We start from the raw sequence: 26,425 nt of genomic DNA on the forward strand, positions 1-26,425 counted from the left end.
ATCTCCTGTGTTTGCCATCAGTAAGAAACTTTCCACACAGAGGGCATCATCACCTGAACACCTGTAATGTCAATCCTGATTCAAGCTTTTGAGAGCTGCACATCCATAGTGGAAAGTAGGAAACAGTAAAAATCAAATGAAAAAACATCAAAAGGTGAAATTCAGACGTGCATGATTTTCCATTCCTTTCTCAATTCCCATTATTCATTAAGCTTATAGAGAGATCAAATATTTTGTCAAACTTGTTGATTCCTGTTAGTGATGATTTCTTTTACATTCCAGAATTTTCAGGAATTTGACAGTGAAGGAAATGGCATTAAACAGCCGAGGGACTTGAAGAAAGTCTTGTTCAGATTTGGCATTCCAATCACCCTGGAAGAATTTAAGCAGCTTTGGGCAAGGTATGACAACTCTAAATGATTAGCTTTTGCAATAATGTATCTTTTATAGGATTACAGAGCCTTTGGTAGTGCAGCAAATGACAGTCCATTACACTGCACAAGGAATCTTTTATTTTGTTACGATTGTGACCTCAGATCATGACCCTGTGTTAGAGGTGGCTACATCTTATTATACGAAGTTCAAGAATGCAGTTAGGTCCATCAGTTTCCAATGAATTCAAAGATAGGACTTTCTCTTGGCTTCAGTATTACCGATCCCTTTAATTTAATGTGCATTTTCTTCTTGGACAGCAGGCACCTGAGGTCACTGGTTAAAGTAACTTGGTTTTCATCAATTTTGTTTGTACACACACAAACGCCTACCTCAGTTTGTGATGGTGAAAGTCAGTTCCAGGTGTCTCAGGTCAGGTGGGAACTGCAGACAAAGCTCCCACAGAAAAGGTCCGTGGACAGTCCGCATCGCGTACCCAGCTGAAGGCAGTGCTACCAACGTCTCCTTTTCAGAGCACTACATTTACTTGCAATATTTTCTACCCAAATAAAAGTGACTCAGTCAAAAGAAAAATGCTACATACCAAACACATAACAAAAGAAAGTAAGGTAATTTCATGCTGTGTAAAGATGGCAAATAATATCGTGAAATGTTTTTGTAGACAAGTAATTTGTTGTGAAGTGGGGGAAAATACTTGTCTGCCTTCCACAAAGAAGAGCTGTGCTATAAACTGTGTTTGAAATGGCATAGATGTCAGCTATATGTGACATTAGATAAAAAGCTACCTTCATTACAGGTCTATTTAAAAAAATAATCACTCTGTCTAACATATAGAACCTGAGTGTATTGCATTTTGGTTTGAAACTGCATTAACTATATAGATTTTTCTTAGCACTGATTCATCTCTGACTAATTTTCTACTCCATTAGATTTTACTTTCCATTCTTATTCCTTATGGATGCCACGGCACATTGAAGAGTATCCTTTTCAAGCAGTTATCTGCTGCACAACTTCACTCCCATCAGCCACTCCTTTTATAGAATAGCTAAAATTTCTTACGTGCCTGATATGACTGTAACTTGAATAAAGGAATTAGAGTGAAGCTGAGGCTAAATTAGGAATTACCATGCACCGGAGCACTAGCAGGGGGAGAAACTGCAGGGAAAAAAAGCCTATGGAAGGTTTTATACCTAAGAAAATATGAAAAGTGTTTATGAAGCTAAATCTATGTTTCTGAAGGATGACTACAATGCTCAGCATCTCAGACTTGTGTGACCAGTTTGAGACACTTGAGACTGGAATTTTAGGAGCCCAGCTCTCTGCATCTCAAGCCAGACACTAAAAGGCAGCAGTACGGAGAGCTGGAGAATACTCCTGACAATTTGGTCCTCAGGGTAGTATTTGCAGAATCGACTCTGTGATTACAATGCATAAGCCCTATCTTTCGAGTCTCATACAAAGTCACTCATTCTCAGTGTGGTGTGACACCTCTGTAAGGAAGGGAAGTCAGTGAGATTTAAGCTGTTAAGTCACTTAAGGACATCTGTAATGCCTTTCTATGAGGAACACATGAATATTTAAAAAGAGCATTTCTTTTTCAAGGTATGATGCAGATGCAAAAGGATATCTTACTCACCAAGAATTTTTACAGAAACCAGGGATAGAGTTTGCACCCGCTGACACAGGGCTCAGCAGACACATCATGGAAGAAATCTATGCATATTTACAAGCACATTATAATAATCAACAAAAGAAGCATTCAAAGCTGGAAGAGCAGCAGAAATGGCAAACTAAAGCTCTGCATGTGAGAGAAATTAAAAAGCAGATCAAGTAAGTTAGTTATGAGCTTAGCATATAACTTTCTATGTTTGCGTTTAGTTTGTTAAGATGACACTGTGTACAATACAAATGTAATTTAAAAAAAAAAGGCTCTGAAAAGGAATCTCAGAAGGTACTGGACCAGCTTATCCATAGTGTTATTCCCTTGATTTGCTGGAGATAAGCCTACCTCAGTGTGCACTGTGATACTTTTTTTACAGATACTCTCCATGGCTTATATTACTTATTTTACAGATTTATGGCAGCATCTATACTGACAAATCAGAATGTCCAGAAACATTCCCAGACTCAGTCATCTATGCTGCTAGACTGCCAAAACAGTCCTCATCATGCTTTGGCCTGTGTCAGCTAACGTTTTCTCTGATCAGTCCCAGCACCGTTTGGGAGCAAGAATGCTTCAAGGACCATTCCTAACAAGCAGTTTGCAGGCAGCTGCTCCCTTTTGGTAGCTAAGAAGGTTCACTCTGTGCCTGGAGCACTTCCTGGCCTTTTTATTGGTATCGTCCCAGCTTGTGGTTCCAGTCCTAACACTACTATCAGCTCAGATTGAGGGAGAAGAGCAAGTGCAGTTTTGTCAACCTGTGGGTCTCATCTCAGACTGTTTCAGGCAACGTAGACTTAGACCTACCTGATTACGCTCAACGGGGGCTTTTCTTGCAGCTGGACTGAGGGGGCGTGTAGGACTCAGTGGTCCCATATCCTACCCTGTCCCTTGGATGAGGGCCAAGTAGCAAACACGGTTGGTTTCACATCCCTCCAGCAGCTAGTTAAATTGTTAGTAAATGGCTTTGTAGATGCAGCAAAAAACAGCCTTGACAAAGATGGACCTTGGCTCCATATGACAGAAATAAGCATCTTGTCTTCAAGCAAGAGGAGTCTCTGCCTCAGAGAAAATCAACACTCATAGAGTTAATAGGTCATTGCTCCTGAGAAGAGCATTTGACAAACAAATGCCAAAATGATACCCTACTCGGAGTGGAGACTAATGATCCATGCTTGCCCTAGTGAGTCAGCAGTGATTAACCTGCTGCTGCTACAGGGTTCCTGCACCTGCCAGCAGATTGAGGCAGCAGGAGAATCCTCTGCCCCGGTACAATGCTGTTAAAACTTTATATTTCCAGGTTGTGGATAGACACCACCTGGATGCTTACCATGTTTTCTGCTTGTGCTTTCATTCTTCTCCTGAACTGTTTGTTTGTTTATGTGTTTATTTATTTATTTATTTATGAGTATAAACCCTCAGGAGCAAAAAACTTGTAAAAATATACCCCCAAGAGCACAGATTTGCTTTCTTTTGTGCTTGGAAAGTGTCTGGAAGTTGTAGGAACTAATAAATTATTATTGATAAGAATGATAATTCCCCATGACGTTGTTGGTAAAGGTGATACACTCATAAACAAAGAAGAGCAGCCTTGTCTTGCAGATAAAGAGGCAGCTTGGGAAATCATTAGACAAAAAAAAAAAAACCAACCCAAAAACAAAAACAGAGAGAGAAGCTTGTAAGCTAAGGCTTTTGCCTTTTCACCCTGCTGTTTTTTTTAGATTCTGTTTTTCAGTATCCCAAATAAGCTGAAGGAATCAAGGGCAAAATTGTCCTTTCTTTTCAGCATCACAGCTCTCCCACCTGCATTGCAGCTTTCTGGCATAAACTGCACTTATGACACCCAAAGGTATCAACAAGCATTCCACCTGTAAAAAATTGCAAAATATACAGCAGAGATGGTTAGGCAGCTGCTGTGTTGTAGGCATTGCTTACTGCTGTATTTGTAACTGTCTGACGTGAAACTTTGGCCCTAACTCTTTCATACTGGGCTGTTCTACTCCATTTGTTGTACCAGCCAGTTGTCTCTAGTCTTAGACTTGGATGAAGAGTTATTTTGGTCAGGGACCTTCTATTTCTTTCCTGTTAGTGCAATGCCAAATGCAAGGCAGCCCTGCCTCCAATGCTATAAATAAGAAGCAGCTCTGCAAGTAGGGAAGATGCTGTGCTGCAAGCAGGAATTATGCAGTGTGGCTCAAAGATGCAAATACTCATCCTGAAGCAGCTGGAGAGTAATTAAATCAATGGGGAAGACATGCCGGGTAAAAATAAAATAGTCATGATGTGACATGCTGGCAGGTCCATATCATTTAGAATTATTTACTTTTGAGAACCTACCACAACAACAACTATGTCTACAACTATGTATATGGTAACTATACACACAAATACATACAGATAAGTGCATAGCGATTGCTTAACCATAATTTGGAGGAAAACAGAAAGTGGCAGGCTGGGTCAAGTGTAACTGGATTCAGTTATCTGCTAGCAACCGGAGCCAGATGTTTCTGGTTGAGGTGGAGCAGCCTTCTAACAGATGGATGTGGAATATTCTGCCCCCTGCACTGGGTCTGTCTCATCCTGGGAAATGATGGGGTTTGGTTTAAGCCTGCAGATGGGACTTTTAATATCCCTTTCAAAAATCATGTTCTAATTATTTGTTAGATTCTGCCTTCTCTTGATATATATATATATATAGGACATCCAGTTCTGTTCTCAATCTTTTGAAATTTCTGGCATCTGCAGCTTTGTCTGGGAATGAGTTCACAACTTAATCGCTGGTGGTCTGCAAATGTCTTGTTATTGATTATTGCCACCTTTCTGTTCCGCTGAATGTTCTCTTTTTGTCTCCCACACGTCCTCACCCACCTCCTGGCTGGTGGGAGCAGTCCCGCGCCAGCAGTTCCTCCCTGGTTTTCTCTCTTGGAAAGCTGAAAGTGCAAGAGTTGAACCCAGGCCTCTCAACTCCCCAGATTTCACGTAAGGCCCTGGAAAGCCATAAACGACTCTTAAGCCGGCGTCATTGCCAGACGGATGAAACCCCTGGGCGCGGTGGCTGTGAAGGCAGCGATCGGGTCGAACGCCAGCCTTCCGCTCCGGGACCGCGTAAGAGCGCTGAGGTGCGGGAAGCGCGGGTGAGCACCGTGCCCTCCTGCCGCGAAGGTCGGTGTAAGGAGAGCTGCTCCGGGTTGGGAGAACAGATGCGGTGGCTGCACAACTTAGCCACGGTGATCCACGTGGGTCTCAGCCCCCACTTCATTCTCAATGAGTTGGAAAAACGATGCCTTTCACCTGTCAAACTTGGACTGGGAGGACGTATGCCTCAGGTGTGCACTTGTTGGTTATGGGACCCGCTTCAGCACCGCTCCCCCTTCTGCGATCTCGCTTAAGCCCTCTCGTTTCCATTTGCACAGTGGCTGCATCCAGCCTGTGTCCTTTCTTCTGGCTTTCCGCAAGGGCTGCGAACCTCACCCTAACAGCTTTGGAGCAGTTTCAGCGCCCTGTGATTACACACTGTGAGGCAGACAAAAGCTCTGGACATCTTAACAATTCAAAACATACTGCTGTGCACTTTTTTTCCCCTGTTCTGCTTTTGTTGTAACTCACAGGAACAAATCACCCAAATTAGAAACAGACATTGAACAGTGGCTCTCCAGCTCTTCAAGAAAAATACAAAACATTTGCAAGAAAATATTATTTTTTGGCATTGTAACTTGATCTATGGTTTTAATCCTCATTTTCTCCACACACATATTTACTGCTGTGAGCGGAATAATTATGGCTTGGAAATCTTTTATCAGTCCAAAAATGCTGAATGCCTCAATTTTCCAAAAATATGAATCTCAAAACCTGTTTAGATTTTACTTCAGCCTTTACTTTCTTTGGGAAGTTTTAAGTAGAAGATGATAGTGCTGATGAAGAGTGGCACTGAAAGTAACATACAGTTGAAAAGGGTTCCAGAATTTTTCTGCAGTGAGGGTACTACATGGACCATACCACACCTTCAAAGCACACCCTTGCAAGATGGAAGGAGCAGTGCTAAATAGTCTCCTGGGGCTGGAGATCAATCTCTCACTGAAATCACAAACTGCCCTGAGGGTGCTCAGCTGGTTTTGGCCTTTAGGCTGCTGTATCCTGCTTCCGAGGTGTGACTCTCTTGGTCTCTTGCTGGGCCTCAGCACCCATCCTCCTCCACCATTGCCCCTTTGCAATCGCTGTAAAGCCGTGGTGTTTAAGCTATGGCACGTTACAGTAACTCAAAAAAAAAGCAAACCCTCTGTCAGGAGATTTTAGATTTGTGTCTGCTGGAAAGTCTGTAGGCTTCTGAACATAATAAAAGTTAAAACTCAGAGATGTAATTAGCAGATGTTGGATCTCTAGGGTCTCATATCTAAGAGGAGGTTGAACGAGTCTAAGCTGGTTAATCAGTAATTAGATACATGGAGATTCAAGACAGTAAAGCCACCTTGAGTGCAATGCAAGTGCACTCTGACTGATGTGCACCCTCTGCAGCATACTTCTATGCTCTTTCCAATATGAGTCTTGCTTTGAGTGTAAACCAAGTACCACATGGTAACAGGAGCAGACTGTGAAAAAGAGGAAGGAATTAACCAGAAAAAGGAGATTTGAAAGTGAGAGAAAAGGTGATAGCTCTTTAGGGGCTTTTAGAGACTCTAAAACACACTGACAATATTGCCTTTCCCTTGAAAAGATTCACATCATGCTTTGAAACCTATATACAGTGGCTAGATTAATCATAAGGAACCTACAACTATTTTCTGGAATATTACAGGAGTAGGAGCTATCAAAGTGTTTAATGGCATGAAACCAAGCCAGGGTGAAAGGGCAATCCATGCAGCTACGGAAAGTAAGTTGAAGGAATATTGCACTCCCAAAGAAACTTGAACTTTTGAAAGACACAGGTTTCATACGAGAATGCAGAAGGAGGAATCCTTTGAAGAATTTTTGGTTGATCTTAAAAAAAATGGATCAGTCAAGTAGCTATGATGTTTTCAGAGATTCCATTTTAAGGGATCAGATAGCAATTGGCATTTAAGATCCAAAGATACAGAAAAATCCCAGGAAGGTAGGATTAAAAAAAAAAAGAGAGAGAGAAAAATCTGTTTAATTGAACTAGGACAGTCATAAGGGACAGTATGGAAATATTAGAAGGGGAGCAGGACATGCTGTCTGTCAGGAAAGGAAACTACGAGAGTTTTGAAGAGACTTTTCAGAGCTACCTGCAAGAAGTAACCAAAGTGAAATATATGAAAATTCACAGATTCATATTATGTCCAGGAGTTTAGAAATTCTGCAGCAGCTATAAGAAATACAGTTATTTTGTGAGACCTTGGAACTGGAAAAGCAGAACCAAAAGAGAATACCCTCCATATCCCCAGATCTATGTGATGGTGCACAAACCAACTATACAACAAAATACACATAGACGTTTTGTGCAAAGGCTGCACAAGGGGGCTGCAGACTTAGCATAAGCACCTCTAAATTCAAAACTGGCGCTCAGTCAATGTGTACCTCCAAGCACACTGTGAAAAATCTGGCTCAGGAATCTGAAGCCATATGAAGAAAGACTATTGAAACTGAGGGTGTCTACCGAGAATCTAATTCCTTCTAAAGGATTGTATGAACTAAAATGAAAAGTGAAGATAAACACAGTAGTTTAAGTTTATAGGCAGAAAGAGATAATATTCGGTCTAAAATATGCGTAGCCCTGGGCTTGGTTAAAGCAGTGAGTCTGATGATGGAACCATAAACACAGGAGATCAGTACCCAGAAATCTTTAGTGTCAGAGATAAAGTAGACACAGAATATAGAGCTGTATTTTCACAGCAATGTGCGCTGCTAGGAACATTCCTCTGGTTGTGAGAGAGAAGCTTGTAAAGGAGCTAGATTATGTAGGAGTAATGGTGGGAAGTTTAAAAATGGAAGAACCAATTAGCAACAACAAGATCAAGACAAGTCACTGAGATTGTTCTTACACCCAACAGGGCTAAGTATATGTTTGAGGACAGACACTGTCCCACAAAGGATGTTTTCAGGTGTCGTGGTTTAATCCCAGGCAGCAGCTAAGCACCACACAGCTGCTCACTCAGTCCCGCCCCTCCTCAGTGGGGTGGGGGAGAGAATCAGGAAAAAGAAGTAAAACTCATGGATTGAGATAAGAACAGCTTAATAGAACAGAAAGGAAGAAAAAAAAAAATAATAACAACAATAATAAAATTACAATAATAATAAAAGAATTGGAACATACAAAATAAGTGATGCACAATGCACTTGCTCACCACTCACCGACTGATGCTCAGTTAGTTCCCGAGCAGCGATCCCCACCCCCAGGCCAACTCCCCCCAGTTTATATACTTGCCATGACATCCCATGGTATGGAATACCCTGTTGGCCAGTTTGGGTCAGGTACCCTGGCTGTGCCCCCTCCCAACTTCTTGTGCCCCCCCCCCAGCCTTCTTGCTGGCTGGGCATGAGAAGCTGAAAAATCCTTGACTTAGTCTAAACACCACTTAGCAACAACTGAAAACATCAGTGTGTTATCAACATTCTTCTCATACTGAACCCAAAACATAACACTATACCAGCTACTAGGAAGAAAATTAACGCTATCCCAGCCAAAAGCAGGGCATCATGTAAAAGGACTGCATATGTTTTTACAGATATTAATAAATTTTTACAAAAATTACAAATTCAGATTCTTCTGCTGGATCCAAGCAAACTTCCTTGCATGACAGGAGTTTGACAAACACCCTGCATTTTTAGACCACTGTACAGGAGATTCTGCTTTCAAAGACTTCCTTTAGGCTTAAAGTCCATTCTTGAGTTTTCACAGGAAAGTGTAGGAAAAGCCATTCACTTGAAGCAACTGTGGCTACTTAAATAGATACTGAAGATGTCAAGTAGAGAGAAAACCAGTAGGGAATGTGAAAAAAGTATCCAAGAGGGCCTCAGAAGTAGGATTAGACAGAAATGCAAATGTAAGGGCAGAGAAATAACATAAAAGATTAACTGTCACCAAGATAAAACAGAGTCATTACAAATATGCCATCCACAAAGATAACAAAGGTGTCCAGAGGCCTGTTAGCACGTGAATGTTACATGAGCGTTCGTATCGCACAGGCAATCTGTGCAGGTAGCTTTTGAGATACTACACAAAATGGACATACTGGGCTGTAAACCTGGGAAGAGAATTCCCAAATTAAAGGCATGAATAAAGACAACACCTGGCCTTACGTATATTGGCACTAGAAGACAGACAAAGTCTTCAAAAGATGGCTTACAGGAAGTATTGTTAAAAAAATAATCAATGGAAATGTGTGGCCTGTGTCTCTAGGGCACTTGTCAACACCACGATTCGAGGCACAGACCGAGGGAGCAGAGCTCTGGCTCTGCTCTCTGATTGTAAGAAATGTCACATACTTGTTTATTGATCTGTTATGGTCAGTGCCGAGACAAACCACTTTTTGTAGGCAAAAGAAAGACCAGCTTCCAGAATATAAAAATAGTGTGACTTTTAGGTTGTCTTCTTTTTTTAAGGTGAAACCATTCAATCTGACAACAAAGTTTAAGTTGGAGAAGTAATTACTGATCAAAGACATACTTTCTAGAACATTCAAGGAATCTTGAAATCTCTCTTGAAAACAACAGAGAATGATGTAACACCTGGAAATACAGTTTTAAAAAGTATTATTCTATTCCAGAAGAAAGTGGGCTAGGTTTGGGGAGGCTGTACAGAAGATGATGCAATGCAGAAAGTCATGAAGGTTACGTCCTGTGGGGTAGCGAGGGCATTGCATACCAAGCCCACATAACTGATCGGATCCGAGTGTTCTGTGTTTGGCAGCACCCGCTTCAGAGGTAACAGCATAGCGGTGTCAATGTGTTATGACCTAACGTGCCTCACAACATACGGGACACTCACAAGGCTGCTGAAAAATGTGGAAGGAAAGACCATATGTTGATACATCTGAACCTGTTGGAACTACCTGACTCAGGCATTAGCCTGAAAATGCGTTTGGATTGAATTTAACATCAGAACATGTTACGGCATACATTGATGCTCTATTTGTTTGGGTATGGAGTCCCAGAAATATTGTCTAGCAATGGTGCCCTGTTCAGCAGCTCAGACCTGAAATGATTTGTAAAGAATGAAGGATATCCAGATATGCTGAGTACAATGGTGAGCTGGGCTAAAAATGTTAAAAGATGGTTCGAGCAAGCTGTGAAGCTGAGAAGTGATCCGTACTTTCACTGAACTTGAGAGAAATGTCATTGAAAAATGGTTTCTTGCCAGCTGAAACTTGGTTAAGCAGAGAGTCACGATACTCCCCATTTAGTCCCTATAACAGTGGATCGCACAATGGGTCTGAAGCATATAGTAAATTGCTAACAACCCACGTAAGTCATATCATAATTCACATTTTTTAAGGTAGGTGATGCTGTTTGCATACACAATGGTGTTTCCTGGACCCTGAGGGCTGCGGCGAAATTACTCTTTGTTCATATGAAGTGCAAACTCCAAAAGGACAGATTCTTAGGAGAAACAATTGGCAAGGAAAATGTATTGTTCTTGTAAAGACTGTACTGAACTTACAGCTTCTTGAAAACAAATGGAAAACCAAGGATTCTGCAGTGCTGCGTGAGGAAAGGCAGCACCAGTGACTGGAGCTGAGACCAGAGACCTCTGAAGGGATCCATGAGAGTTTGTAGAGCTCTGAAAAGGCTGACGGAGTGTTGCTAAAAAATATGAATTTAGCATGTCCTGAGTTAGCCTTATAACAACTGATTGCAGGGTATTCATACCAAGGGGAAACGCAAGGCTCGGATGCTGGCTCGTTGGCGGTGGCTTCGCAAGGAGCAGAGCGAGCTGGTCGGAGCCGTTAGATCCACAGACGGGCTCGGTGAGAGGCCACGAATCGTACCTGATTATGCGGGTTACACTGTTCAGGTGCGCTATCGCTGTAATAAGCCTTTTATTCTAAAAATCCTGACTCTCAGGAACCCAGCCTCCGCACTCTGCACCCTGGGGCTGTCAGAAAGAGCAAACCCAAAGCAAATGGAGTGCCACTGGAGGTGTTAGCCCAGACCCAAACCTGTCGGGTTTGCCGTAAGGGTAGCATCTTGTAAGTGCTGAATATATGTAGATAATTTATGTATACTTGGTAATCTACATCAAGACATAGTTTACAACTATTTTAACTTACATTAATCTTAAGCCACTTTGCTAGTTGAAGACATGCAGTAATGAGAGATGTTTGTGCCTGCCTTGTCCTCTTGAGCCAAATTGTGGAGAGGCTTTGGTTAAATCAAGAGGCAGAGGCACATTCCTTGAGTTTCCAAAGTTTGATCAAGAGGTCCCTGATGTCAGTGAAAGGTAAGTGACAACATAAAGTGGGAGGAAGAGTCAAGATTCTGAGGCCTGAATTCAGTCATGTGTAAGAAATGATAAATATCTCAGGTTTTAAGGTGCTGATTTGACGTCCACATAAGTCAGCAGAGCTCTGAACTTCTTTCCATAGGCATGGATCAGGCCCTGCGCTACTCCAGGTTTTGGTCAAGTCTATCTGGTTTTGTTGAAATAGTTGTTCTTACTATGTCAAAGTTTCAGGAGCCTCAAATTGCAGAAAGTATGCTGCAACGTTTATCATTTTAATGGCTGTATTAAACATTTTGTAACTCTCATCAGGACAGACTTTAAAAGAAAGAACTTTGTTTTGTATCTGCAATTCTGAACGGGGAGAGTAGCCAGTTAATCACCCAAGTAGCATTTCTTTACAATGGGAGGCCTGAGCTGTGCAATTCCATGTGCAAATTAAATGGGGGAGGGATGTTGGATTTGAGGTTTATTTGTGAACAACTTGGCAGTCTTTGAATAAATTATATGAACTTACCACACACAAATAAGCTCAAAATTTTTCTCTGCCCCTCCACCCCTATTTTGTATATTTGTTTGTATCCTTTTTATCTGATTTAACAAAGGAGCTAAAATAAACATCTGCTCTCTTTCAGGGATAAAATTAGGGATTACTTCCAAGATTTCAATAAGGCCTTTCATAAAGCGGATAAAAATAGAGATGGCTATGTAACAGTATGTGACCTGCACAGGATACTACAAGAACTCAGCTAGTACCTTAATCACGATCAGTTCAGCAGTCCTCTAAACAGGTTTGTATGATTATCTCCTAAGGACCTCTTTGGTCACACCCAGAAAAGCCCATAAGCTTCTACTTCGTGTGAGGCATATAAGAAGCTCTGGTAAAACTAATGCAGATACTCACATGCTTAAAACTGTATATGTGTGAAAAAATCTTTTTAGGTAAGGTAATGATTCTGCAGGTAATGAGAGTGAAATGGCCTCTTACATAAAAAAAAGTATGCTTTGAGTATGTGTATTTGTTTGCTGGTTTGTTTTATTTAATTAATTTCAATTTAATAGAGCAAGCATGTGAAACAGACCCTGTTCAAAATAGAAATGGAATTAAATCAGGTTATAGAATAGCAATGATTTTCAGATGATCCAATGTTGCTGCTGTGCAAAACTATGCTTTTAATTCTCTGTGTCGCATATGAGTAAGACAAAAAATCTCTTTTGTAGCAGCTGAAGAACACAAAGGACCTGCTCCAACATTAGGTACTGTGGTTCTCTGCCCCAAACAGTCCCCCAAAGGTCATACGCCTGTCAGCAGTGCATTTTGTTTTCCAGAGCCTGCCAGACCAGGCTCTTTTTTGAAATAAAATTAACAAAGTCTTTTCACAGTTCACCTTTAATTGGGTGATCAACTTTTTATGAATTGAAACCTTAATAGGAATCTGCTGCTTGTTTCTTTCTCAAAGACCTCTTGATGATAAACACCTCCATTGATTGTAATTTTGTGCAGATTATTCCGTTCTTGATCCAAAATAGTCTTTTCTAAATAATACAGAGTAGATTAGCATATGCATTTAGTTTTATTACTAAAATTTTAATGCCCACTTGGCAATTTATTTCTCTGCTGAAATGGTGTTGATTATTTCCTTTTCCACATACTGTCTCCAATATTGGAGCCAGCTTGACATGGGTAGTATGTGGGAGTGCTGTGCAGCTGCAAGATGCAAAATCAGGGCTCTTGAATATTTTTTTTTTCTTACTCGCAGATATGGGGTCTATAGTTAATTTCTTTTCCAGCCTGTTTTATAAAGCTTCCTCTTTGTTTTACTGGCTCTCCCCATTAATTAGTCATTCTTGTAACTGGATATTCTGGTGATTGGTAGCTGAGACATTGGTCCCCAGTGATTTACTGTGGAAAAAGATGATAAAAGTACGTTACACTAATTCAGTTTTAAACAAGAAAATCAGGGTTGTGTAGTGGGGCCATCTCCTCTGTCAAGTCTTGGCTCTCTAGGACTTGCCTTGACCATAATTCTAACAAAAAAGCTGAATGCAAGACTAAAAAAAAAGTCCAGCCTTTCCCCTGCAGCATAGGACTTGTTTACCTAATACATATATGTAAAGAATCTATAGTTCTGATAATTGGCTATAAAATTATTAAAGTCTATTAAAAACCTCCCCGTAGATGAAAACTCTGAGGTCAGTCTGAAATAATTCCATGGGAGCCAATAGATCTGTATCAAAATCACCTAATGTATATTGTAGCCTGGAGACTCTCTGATTGTTTTCCAGTGGCAGGAAATTCCACAAACTGAATGCACTGGCTTTATATTGGGTAAGTGAGAGCGGAGCAAGACTCTACTCTTGTATCCCTTGTGGTGATGAACTCTACAGGCTCATTAGACAGGTTTGAAGTCTTTGTTTAAAATATACCAGCTGTTTTTTCATTAAGTGGTCACAAGTCACAGGACATTGGAGGAAAATAGCTTTTCATGTAATGGTTAGTGCTATTCATCTTGTCTTAATCTTTCATGGTAAATAACTTTTATAGTCACATGTTTTCTGCATATGCGAAGCTTGCCTTAATTCCAGTCTTTTTACGGTAAAACATCTTTGAATAAAAATTAATTTAGTTTGGTAACAAAGTCCTCTGCAAAAAAAATTCCCAAATCATATGCAAGAGCTCATCTTTCCCCACGCTGATATTTGATGCAAAAATATATTCACTCTTGTTACCTGGAGCTATCTGTAGTCAGCTCTGTAACCCACTGCATTTCCGATGTGACAGAACATGAAATTCCCCAGTGTCTGTGATCCAGCAGATGTTTCAGCTGACAGACAGAAATTCGGCACGTTGCGAGTGCAGCCTGCAGAGCCCGTGGGCTGGGCCACCAGTCATCCGAAGGGAAACCCTCACCGGACACGGCGCGCCACGAGTCAACGGCGTGGGCCAGCTCTCCGTGCAGCTCAGTGGTCACACCAGAGGAGGAAGGGCCAGCGCCACTGCAGTGAGGCTGAGTCCTGCCAAGAACGGGTGAAACAATTCTCTAGTGGCCTGACAAGCTGCGCAAAGTGAAGTGCAGGTTGAGGGGGAATGTAAGCCTTTCTATCACAAACATAAGGAGAAGCATTGTAGGGAACCTGGTTCGGTTTCCTCCCACGCGGTAGAGAAACCATGAGCGAGCACAGACCTGTGCTGGTACGTCCATGAAAAGTATCACAGAGCTCATATCCTAGCTCATATCTGGTAACGGCTTACCAGGCTGTACGTGGTTCTGCTTCTTTTTCTCAGAATTGTAATGATCGCGACATATTGGGAGGCTTAAGCAGCACTTCAGCATCTGTGAGTCAAAGGTATTTTTGTAAAGCAGAAAGTCGAGGGAACGTACCAGCACCTAGCACAATGAACATCTACTACCGGACAGTCTATTAGACTGTGTTTACGCTGTGACGTGAAACAGAGATTCAGGGACCAGGCTGGGAGCCTACGCGTCCTCCGGCCACGTCGGGGATGGTAAACTCAGCAGTAGATTGTGAGCAAAATACTGTGCTGTGTTTAAAAAGCACAAAGTTAATGCTGACGGACTGGAAGGTTGTACACTTGGGCCCAGGCTAAAGCAGGTCTCTTGAGCATCTGGAGGTTGGCCTAGATCTGTATCTGAGAGTGTGGTCGCATTTAAATGACAGGATTGGTGGCTTAGACCTGAGAAAGAGCTTGGGCTGGAACTAACAGGATTTATACACTGACAGCACAAGCATATCCTGAAGTGCTGCTGCAGTACAGATCATACATCATAATAATTAATCAGTACAGACAACAGTGAGATAATTATTTAAAATCATTGATATCTCATTCTGTGTTTTTCCCTTAGCTTAGGAATCAGCATTCATGACAGCAAGCTCTCCTATTTTGATTTCCTGAGAGCAATTGATGATGGCAGAGCATCTAAATACCAACAGAGACAAAAGCAGGCTGCACCACCTGCAAGCTTTGCAGCACTCAGCTTAGAACAGACCCTGATTAAGATAAAAGAAATAGTTGCATCATCTTACGATTTGTTGTACAAGGTAAGTTTCATACGGTCACCGCATCTTATTTAATGTCTATTTTTTTCTGCCTCGCTGGGGACCAACCCAAAGGCTTCAAAACTTTTCTGCTATTAATTGAATGCTACCAACAACCTTAGCCTATGTAGAAATAGTGTCTTCTGACAACAGCAGGCTTCTTAATTGATTGTATTCTGGTAACTCCACAAAACAAGCATATCAAACCAAGCCTAGAGATTTTCTGAATGTAAGGATTGGAAAGGAAAAAGCAAATAGCAAATTATCAGGACCTTCCTCTCTTCCCCAAACCCCTTTTCCTCCTCCAGTTGTCTGTAAATTGTGTCCCAAGCGTGTAAATATCACACGTCTTTGAAATAGCTCTGTTGAGTTTCCTAAGCTGAGACTTATAATAAGTAGATATAATGTGCTACTGCAGGCAGGCATTATGGTTTTATCAGATGAAAGGATCGTGTAGCAACTGAGGATAAAGACATATGATCAGATGTGAGCACATTATAGTGGCTGCAGAAGTTAGCACCTGTCAGCTGGGGCTCTGCAAGTATCTGCATTTCTGCTCTTGGCCACTTCTGATTCTGACACAGACAGATAAGGTGCATTAGCTGTCGAGCAGCAAGCTTCCTGGTTTCCCACCTGTAAAACGAGAACAATAAAAATAACCACTTCTCTATAGAATTTTGAAAGCCCTGAATGAAAAAATGCTGTATATTAAGTAGTCTTAGACTGTTGTGTCAGAGCCTACTGAAATGTAGCAGCCTCTAGAGTAAATAATTCTTGATGCCACAGTAAGATTATTTTCAAGCATGGGAAAGAATAATCAAAAAGACCTTGAAGGAAACATTGCTACCACAAAGAACCGTAGAGCCATCTCACCTGCACCTGCAGTTTCAGGTCCAGTTTAAGCTCATGGCTCTAGAGGCAGGCTTCTGCCTGCAAAGATGGTCTTGCTACCCCCGTGGCCGCAGCAACATGGTCCTCCCACCCGCCTTGTGCGAAAACCAGCGCTTGCCTTCCTGCCCAGTGACCCGGGTCAGGGAGCTTCAACCCGAAAAAAGCCTGACCAGTTGTGTGTCACCACGGGAGAGCAGCTGCCCGCACAAGGGAGGGGAAGGGAGGAGAACAGCGGATGGGAAGACGATGCAGGTAGACATTCCCTGCCATCAATAGCTGCATTTCTGAAATCTCGATCTATGGACTCTGTCCTGCAGTTAAAAATAACACAGGCTTCCAAAAAAGACGTCACTAGTGATGTCACTGGTACCAGCACCCCAAAAAAGTAGTACCATGGGTGGTGCTGTTTCTTTACAGAAATGTCTTTTCACACTCTTTGGAGACTCCTGTGACGTGTAAACTTACTGGGGCCACGTTGCCATTTTTGGCCACATAGACTAACTATAGAACAGGATACTGAAATATTTATATAATCACTTTACATTTTTCATAGTAAGGGGGGAGGAGGGGAAGATCCTTCCTGTGCTCTGCATTATTGAAATTAGGAAATAGATAATGTCAATAGAACAGGTTACTGTTCATTAAATTTTAATAGAAGACAATATCTGTCCTCTCATCCCTGGGTGTCTTGGGAATGGAGAAGGTCACAGTTTTGTCTGCCGAAGGTATGATTTGAAAATGACTTTTGGCATGAACAAATTGTCCATTTAGTTTTTTAGGATACCATTTGGTGGTTAATATAACCTCAGGGACTGGGGGATTTTCTCCATGGAGAGCCAGACTTTGTCCACCATGCCATGGAAAAGCAGAACTATTTCTCATTTCCCTTACAAGAGAAAATAAGGAAGTTCTCAATTTTCTTCTGAGCCATTTTTTGAGTAATACTTGCTGCCACCTATGTGATGGGGGACTCTAATGACATAAGCTTATAACAAAATATTTTGTTAGAAAGAGGCAGATCTGAAAGCAGAGTTCCTAGAGTCCAGCTAGTTGAAAAAAAAACAACTCATCACATCCCATCCACAACATTTCTACAACTGAATACAGACCTTGGAAGTTTCATAACAAATAGTTTAAGAGTTCAGGTGGGTCTTCTCTGTTAGTATAGTAATTTCCCATTAATTTTCACCACTTGGTACAATTCATACTATATACTCAATGCTTTGTTTTTCCCATAAGACTTTCAGCATGTAAGCAAAGATCAAACTTTCATATTAAGAAGTTACAGAATCCTCTTTAGTGTTCAAAGGATCCCTTTCCAATATCCTTTGGATATGGTAGCATTTGTTTTGCCAGTATGGCATGGTCCACGTACATTAAATACACATTTTTAAGTCCATTATTTAGAACCATTCTAATGGTAAAACAAAAATTGCTGTATTATACCAATGTGCTATCGTGTTAGCAGACAAACAGGACTTTAACCTGAAGTTTTGAAAGGTATACTATTCATTCACATTTATGGAATCAGTAATCTATATGTGCAGCATCATAAATAAGGGGCAGAATAAAACAAGGGGACACAGTAAGTTAGTAGCAGCCAGGCTGAATGAGAGTGGATATGACCCACATTTCTAGACCTCGTCGTTCATTTGAACTACTCTCTTGCATGCCTCCTGCTGCAGCTGTGCTAAACCTAATCTGTTTCCCCTGGGAAACCTTTGGAAAACTCCCACGAAGAATAGGCTGGGCATTTTTCACAAAGGAGGATGAGAAGAGAGCAAGTAAGCCTTCAAGATGAGCTGAAGCTAATGAGGATGAAGGACTATCAAGTCCTTTACAGAGTAGAAAACAAACTTGCCCCACCAGGGACAATAATTGGGGGGTGGGAGGCAAAAGGCAAATTAAATATGCTCAGGTGAGTTTAATTTAAAACATTTTAATTTAGGTTATTTAAGGCAGCCCTCAAATATTTTTGTTTGTTTCCTCTCTTGTCTTAGCCACTACCTTTTCTGGAATGTTTGGATACTTGATATAATGCCTTTTTGCTTTTACTGCAGGTTGTTGTTTATTTCTATATTTATATTTACATATGGCACAGAAATACAGGCTATTTTGGGCTTATTTCAACAATTGCATCTCATTTTTAAAAGAAAGGAAATCTTCAAACTGAGTAAGGTTCTGAGAAATGTGTTTTGTTTCTTCATCTGTAAAGTACGTGCAAGTAAAAGGCATATGGCTCTCAGGTATTTCCATGTGAACTGCTAAATGGCTGCTGAAAAAGACTTCTCTTCTGGAATGTCTAGGTTCGCTTAAGTAATTTGTATTCTTGTTTTTCAGGCATTTTCTCTATTTGGTAAAGAAGACACTGGAGTAATTAAAGCACTGGAATTTCAGCAAGTACTTAACAATTTCTGCTTTAAATTATCAGACAAGGTTCTTCTCAAGAACCTTAATCTTTGTGAGGACTCCACAGTAGACTGGAAAGCTTTCCTGAAAAACATAAACCACCTCATAGTGGTAAGAAGAGCTAGCAAGCTATAATGTATTTCTTTAAAAGGTACGATCTGATGTGTTAGAAGTGAGTGACTGACTAACTACGCATGCAAAATTCACGTATATTTCCTTTGAGTCCTGTTGAATTCCATGACGCCCTTATCTCTTTACAAACTGCTCTAAGAAGTTAAGTCTTACATTCATGTAGATTTAGGTCTCTACGTGTAGCAAGCTGAAAACACGACCGCGGATGCAGCCAGATTGCCCCAACTGGACAATGTAGGATGTGGGATATCCAAATACACTCAGTGATCCCTGAGCTGTCTGGATGGACTGGCAGGGGCTGGGCAGAAAAGTGAGTGGAATGGGAAGCCCACCAGGTTCTTGGTGCCAAACAATAATAGCAGCGTAGGTGTAGCAGGAAGGTCAAATGCAGAGGTTAGTCAAGTGCAGAGAAAATCTTGACTGCAGTCATGGATAGAGTCTTCTGATGCTCTGAATATGCCTGTTGCAACAACTCAAATTAAACTAGAGTTGCTGTCTCTCTGTGGCAGAGGTTTGTGTCCCTATTGCCTCATTTGGGGTCGTTCACTTGGTGCAGACTGCAGGAACAGATCCTTTGGTTCATAATCACATCCTTTTATCAGTGCAGCAATCCTTACTATGTTTGTAAATAACAGGAGTATTATGAAAACGTGTAAGTAAAAGATGTCTCTGTCCTATTTTAAATTCAAAGTCCTTCCTTTCCCTCTGGCTTCTCCCCTCTTAGTCTGCCTTACCCGGCGGGAAGCGGGTGTAAGTAGATCTGAGGGTGCAGGAGTCCAAACGACATTACCGTACAGCTCATTCTGAACTTGGCTAAGGATGGGAAAGCTGGTTACTAGCTGGATAAAAAGCAGTTCTAAAAAAAAGTAAGTATTAACTTGCATCTTATGTTCTAAGAAGTAAGTATGTTTCATTTTCAAAAGTATATGCTCAAAGCACAAATAAAGTGAGAAAAATAATAATCATCACCCAACGGAAAACCATATAAAAAGCCTACCACTTTATTGCCATGGCGATAATAGAATGTTGTGCTAAACAAATCCATATAGAGCTATACAGTGATTAAATCTTGTGTCATAAAGTAGAAGCTGGAAAACCAGTGAGATCCATCTCAGCCTCTTCGTGTCCCGAGTCAAAGTCTGTCAGGCTTCAAATAATTGCAGGGCTTGAGAGATTCACGAGGGGAGGAAGAGGAAGGACCACAGATTTTGAAGGAAGGAGGACCCATGAACAGCTCCAAACACTTGTAATGTGTTACAGGCTTTTGTAGCAGGTTAGAGACTTTATCTATAGGCATCAGTTACCAATAGGCATAGCTTTACCAAAGTGCTTATTGTAAGTGTAGCTTTATTCAAAATTTTATAAGGTTGCTTAAATGTATTTTATTCTCTGAAAATTTAGCATTAATATTTATAGTAGTGCAACTGTTACTTTGTCCTTAGTGGCAGGACTACATTTAATTATAGTTATTTAAAAAATATTTGGAGATTCTAAAATATTTATATTTTCAGCTTATTAAAATGCAGTCAACAGATATAATAGATTACATGGTTCTCAAGTGTAAACAGTGGAATACTTTGTATAGGTTAGAAAATGCCGCATTTCCCTCTTTCCTGCTTTTGTGCTGATATAAATTCAGTAAGTTTCAACTGAGTCATACCAGCACAAAGACCAATTGTATGAAATATAACATACCTGCATAATTATTTTAAGAACCTATTTGTGTGCTGTAATATTGACCCACCAGCAAGCTTTCCTGTTAACTTTAGAATATGTAGCTGCTTTTGTTAGGGAAGGTTTTGCTGTAATGTCTTCTCATCCTCAAAGCAGGTGCTAAGCCTCCTTAACAACTTGACAAGCTGCACAGTTCCTGGGATCTGCAATAGTCCATGTTTTAACATCAAGTCTCTTTAACTGTTAGTCCTCCAAGACCCCAAATACTTTCCGCCTCAACTTAGCAAAAAAATAAGCTACCTCCACATCTTTCAGGAGGTACTCAGTCCATGAGAGGGCTGGAGCCTGTACTGCTTTTTTCAATATTGAGCATTCACCTTGAACAGTTTTCTGTGCCGTGTTAGGGGTAGAAGGGATAAATCCATCATTAAAATCTTAAATTAATCCACAAGGGAATGTTTTTGAAAAGACAAAACAAATACGAACCAGATTCACAGTGCCTATTCAGCTTCCAGATGCTCTCAAATCTCATGTTTTCATTTTGGGTTCAACCCAAAATTTCCCACACCTTTGCAATTTCATCCCACCCTGGGTTCACACGTATTCCTGGGCTCCTGTGCAGGTTCTGAGAGAAGGCTGGTTGTTAAATTATTCACTTCATCCAAACACACTACAATTTTGGCCTGTAAAGTATGTATCTAAATTAATGAGGTATGCAATTCATTCAGGCATGTTAGGAAAACTGATCATTATGCTATACAATTTGATCACTGAAGTATATTAAAAAGTAACAAGTAAAGTATGCAGCTTGATCATTAAAGTATGGAAAATTTACTGAACTAGTAAAGTATGAGCCTGGGATGACTTTTGTCTCAAATGGCACCTCATAAATAAAACCCACAACCACAAAGGCAAACATTCACAAACCCAACAAGCCATACAGGTTTAAGTTGTATTTTTTCCTAGAAAACAGCTGAATGAGGGGAGATGAAAAAAATCTTGTGGAAATTATTTCTAAACGTTTTATGCATCACGTGGATCTTTTGATGGTTTTGACATATGTTGATGAGCTTTACATTCTGACTAACTCTCTAGAATACACACTACAGCATGTGTATATGAGCAGGATGCCCACTGAAATACAGCTGTGTAGAGCTGTAGGGCTATACTATACAAAAATAGAACTAAAGAAACATGAAGTATTTTAAGCAATGTGAGTGCAGCTTAATATTCAGATAGGAGCGAACCATGGTTATGGCATTTAGCTTGGGTGTTGCTAACCCACGGCAGAAGAGCTGAGAAAGGAGGCAGAGAGGACATTGTCTTGGGTGGGATGGTATTAACCACCAGTGGACTCTCTGAGGATATTTGTAAAAGTCAAGACCCTGGAGCTAGGAATATGCATCATGAACTTTTCTTGGCTGGCCTGCCAGTCTTGTGATTAATAAGGCCTGAGTGGAGCTCTTCTGCATTAAAATAAGTGGCTAATGCAGTCTGGCCTAATGAAAGCTGCAGTTGGGAATTAGGCTCCCCCAAAAGAAAATGTACTCACACGTCCTTCCCCACTGTGAGCTATTTGAGACGTGGAAGGGGAAAAAGTAAAGAACGTGTTAAAAGCAATAGTTCAGGGCATGCTGGTCAGGTCTAGAACAGGAAGGTGTTCATACAGGATCGGCACAGCTGCCTATAGTGGGGAATATATGGGGAAAGGAGGGATTATGATCAGGGCCAAACAATTTGTTGTTTAGCTTTCCTGGAGCTGACACCGCTGAGTAATTTGCTGCAAGCTTAGTAAAGCTTCACCTGTCAAGTCCAGCAGTGAGGAGAAAGAGGGCAGGTCAGGTTGAGGAGATGACAGAGAGAAGTGACAGATTACCGCATGTGTCCGTGTTCAAGGGCAGGAACTGAGCTAACTAGGGGTTTGCTGACACGTGTGTCTTTCAGCTCACAAAGGAATTACTGGAATGAGTAGAAACATATTCAGCAAAGATTTTTTTAAAAAAATGCGATTTCATCTAAAATGATGAAATTTGGAAATCGGATTGAATTCCAGGACTTCTTTGCAGAACATTTCAATATCAAATCAGGCATTTGAGTTAGCTTTGTCCTGAATTTTCTGTTTCCACACTAAATTCTCCATTTTCATTTGTGTTTAGCTTCCTGTTCTGAGTTTCTCTGCAGTCTGTCTCATGCTGCAGAGTGCCTTCTTCACCAGCTGAGTGCGTTTTGTTTTCAGCCAGTTCCATCTAACCAACCTGCCTGCAAAACTGCAGGCTTGTTCATTCATCCTTGATGTTCTTCCTGCCAGAGAGAGCATCCCGCTTTTCCTTGGACCAGTACCCATGAGAGGATTCCCCCCAGTATAGCAAGTTCACATCTCTTCTTGAAGCCTGGCACTGTGAGAACTGTACTGCCAGGTCCCAGCACTGAGGTCCAGGATTAGTTTCTGCTATTCACAGTGAAAACCGTGGGTACATCGTCACGGTCTCCATCTTTGTTGGGCATGTTGCTGGTGGAGAGTCTACAGAGCTAAAGCCACTTGCTCTCACACCACATTGCTCTCAGTAGTAGCTGCTACAACCCTGTCCTGTAAAACGCAAGCAAAACAGCTTCCTTGTGATCTTGGAAACTATTCTTAAATCAACAGAGGGGACAGCACTGACACAGCTTACCAGCTCCACAAATGGAGAGTGGCTGTGCCGTGACTCCCCAAACACTGATTTGCCTGCAAGTGGTGAAATGCAGAGTGCAACTCTACCGTGTATCTGTTGTAACCATATCGTTTTGGAGCTCAAAAAACCCGTGCAACGGAGAATTGACATCCTCAGTCTTTCCACAGCCTTGCTTCCTAAACTCAGCAGCGTTACTAACCCTGTATTCAGGCGTGGAGAGCTGAAGTTCATTTTGCTGCCATAATCTACCTGTGAAATCGCAGCAGGAATATGTATGGACCTGCTCTGCAGAGGTGCTGCTTTTTCCTGTCTTGGGGGTGGGAGTTTTACAGGTTTATTCCTCACTCACTGTCCTCATCTGTTGAACCTCTGGGCCTTCCTGTTCTGGGCCACTGATTTGATCAGACACTGCCATCAGTCATGACCCATTGCACCACCAGCAGAGATTACCAGCCCTGCTGCTTGTGTCCCTACCCTCAGCCAGCAGCACCACAAACTTCATCTGTCCTCACGTAGAACAGCTCCAGGGAAATACTCCTTCTGGGATACCTGCATGTTTGCATCTATTTTCCAGTATTATATCTGCTTCAGGCTGAGAAATGTTAAAGTTTTCCTTGCACTGTGATCTAACTCCATGTTTCTCTTTATCCATAGCATACTGGTTTGAAAATTCCCCTTCCTGGCCCCTGCTCTCCTGCGCAGTTCCCTCCACATGACTACAATGTGCTGTCCCCCACTGAGCTGGGATATCTGTTTTGGGATCCTTCCCCATTGACAAGCGTGCCAAAGCCGTACTTCCCTTTCCTTTTCTGTTCCAAATCATGAAGAAAAGGGTCTAATGGAATTTTAAAATGGCAAATTGCTCCTTGGGATGGAAGCCTTTCACTCTATATTTACTAAGAGCAGAGGAAAAGGAGAAAGTAGGGATAATGGAAAGTAGGGAACGTAGTATTAGACCATCACGCACAGTGCTGATGGACTGGGCACTGCTGGGGAGACAGAGGAGCAGGGAAGCCTCACTGTGGCTCCTGCTGCCTAGGCTTAATATTTCATAGTTATTTAATACAATAGGTATTTTGATTACATTTAGAGGAATGTGGCTTTTTTCTAGACAAGGCAGAGATTGGCATGTGGGCTACCTTTGACTCATTTTGTCAAATCATTTTGTCAAACCATCATATACCATTACATATTCTAAACACTACCAAGAGTATTTTATCCTGCAAATGTGACCTCAAAACTTGAATCTATCTGTTGCAAATAGTTGGTGAAAAGGAAAATGGTACATTACAGAATGACCCTCAATGGAGTTTTCATCTTTTATTTATAATGTAGTTTATTACTGCAAGCTCCTGTTGCACACCAGCTATCAAATCCTCAGCAGGTGTAAATCAGCACTCAGGTTAATGGAGCTAGACTGATCACTGCCAGATGAGGATACAGCTCTCCTTGCAACCCAGGGATAGAATACAAGTTTCTCTAGAGTGCTGAGACTCTGAGAGCTAAAACAGGCTGGCTGATGAATTACTGGTTATCTGACCATGAGAAGAAAATGCACTTCCACCCCAATCCACGGTCAGGCAACTAACCCTGCTGCTTCCACACATCTTTACGGAAGAGCGTTTAGGGAAAACAACTTGAAGATACATGCTGTTAGGGTAAAGGAGGGCCCACTGGCCAAGCACAGAAGCCTCTAAAGCTGTGTAAACTGTCAAAAGGATGATTACTTCTGGCAAAGGTCATTCTCATGTACAAAGAGGAAAATGCGTCCTTTTTCAGGGGAGGATACAAGGGCCTTCTTGTGTAAGCTGTTTCCCAAGACCTTTGCCTTCTGAGCCTCCCCAGAAAGGGACAGAGGTCAGACTTGTGACAGGGCAGGGAACAGGACCAGAGAAATTGTAGTTTATCTTGATGTACCAATTTACTTTCTAATTAAGAATTCCTCTTAATAGAAAAATCTTCCAGAAACAGGGAGCTGCAGGAATGGAGCTTCACTGAGCAGGTGTGGGTGGCAGAGCCTTCTTTTATTACTAATCAGCATAGTTATGCCATTTATAGAAAAGGACATGAGGCTCTGCAAGGAACTTTCTAAAGAGGAAAAATACAGCCCTGCTTTGAACAGCAAGCGAGCTACATCGGGTGGCCCATGAGAAAAGCCTCGTAATAATGCCCTCCTCTCTTGGTGAAAGCAGGAGGTGAAAGTGGATTGACATGGTCCTCCCGAGGTGCTCTCAAATTCTGTTCGGAAGGGCGAGAAAGCCTGTGCAGAGCTGAGCAGAACGGTCAGGTAATCTGGATTTCACACCTTACGGCAGCAGCTGGCGTTTGGCCACGGGCAGGTGCTGCTGAGAGGCCGCGGGGCTGTCTGAGACGGGACGGAGCAGGAGCAGGCTGCAGGGTCCTGGCCCCCGAACTCTGCAGTGATATACCGACAGAGCCTGATGGGACGAGTGGAGCACGTGGCAGCCAATATCAGGAAATCACTAAAAGAGAAGTAACCCCTTTTCTATGCGATGGAAACTCTGCTGTAAATGATCTGCAAGCACTGCTAGGGCATAGGCTGCCCAGCTCTGAGGCAGCTTCATTCCTGCTGCTCCCTTTCACTCACGAGGTTCGAGTCAGACACAGCAAAGCTAAGTAATGTACCCACACTGTGCATAAGCTCAGTTTCAAATGCAGGTTTTCTAGCTTCAGTCTGTGGTTTGCAAGAAGAACAAGCAATTTATATTTTTTTTCTTGTCTCTCTAACCATTTTAAGATCAAAGTGCATCAGGTCTTATGAAAGAAACAAAAAGCTCTTGAAATTAAATAAATTAGGAAAGCTTGCACTTACAAAATACGTTTCTTTAAAAGGTCGCAGGGCAGTAACGCTTTCCCTAAATCTTTGGCTTCATTAGAATAATGAAAAGCAGCGGTACGGTGCTTTTTAGTTGCAGTAATGTCGGGCTGGCAGAAGGCGCGCCCTGCCGTGGACCATGCCCAGCAATCTTCGTTTCCTGACTACGGCACAGACTGGCTTCTGCGTCTGCAGGCACGATTCCACTTCTCATATTTCTTCTCTTAATAATAATGCAGCCGTAAAGCCTGTCCCACATGTATGTTTTATGTAAAGCATGGTTAATATTGAAAAGTGTTATTTGC

General features: G+C 41.6%; 1 protein-coding gene across 1 annotated transcript in view; it reads left to right on the forward strand.

Annotated features, from left to right (window-relative positions):
- Positions 1–26,425, forward strand: part of EFCAB6 (EF-hand calcium binding domain 6) — a gene marked incomplete at its 5' end in the record, with an annotated part of 105,702 nt that overhangs the window by 65,115 nt on the left and 14,162 nt on the right. The window contains 9 exon segments of the mRNA XM_069807022.1: positions 283–401; positions 1,996–2,197; positions 5,026–5,379; positions 10,866–11,021; positions 11,353–11,447; positions 12,083–12,161; positions 14,734–14,795; positions 15,314–15,509; positions 18,738–18,917. Coding sequence (XP_069663123.1) covers positions 283–401; positions 1,996–2,197; positions 5,026–5,379; positions 10,866–11,021; positions 11,353–11,447; positions 12,083–12,161; positions 14,734–14,795; positions 15,314–15,509; positions 18,738–18,917 — 1,443 coding nt within the window.

The sequence above is a fragment of the Haliaeetus albicilla genome, chromosome 19 (genome assembly GCF_947461875.1).
Source record: "Haliaeetus albicilla chromosome 19, bHalAlb1.1, whole genome shotgun sequence".
In the NCBI taxonomy this organism is placed as follows: Eukaryota; Metazoa; Chordata; class Aves; order Accipitriformes; family Accipitridae; genus Haliaeetus; species Haliaeetus albicilla.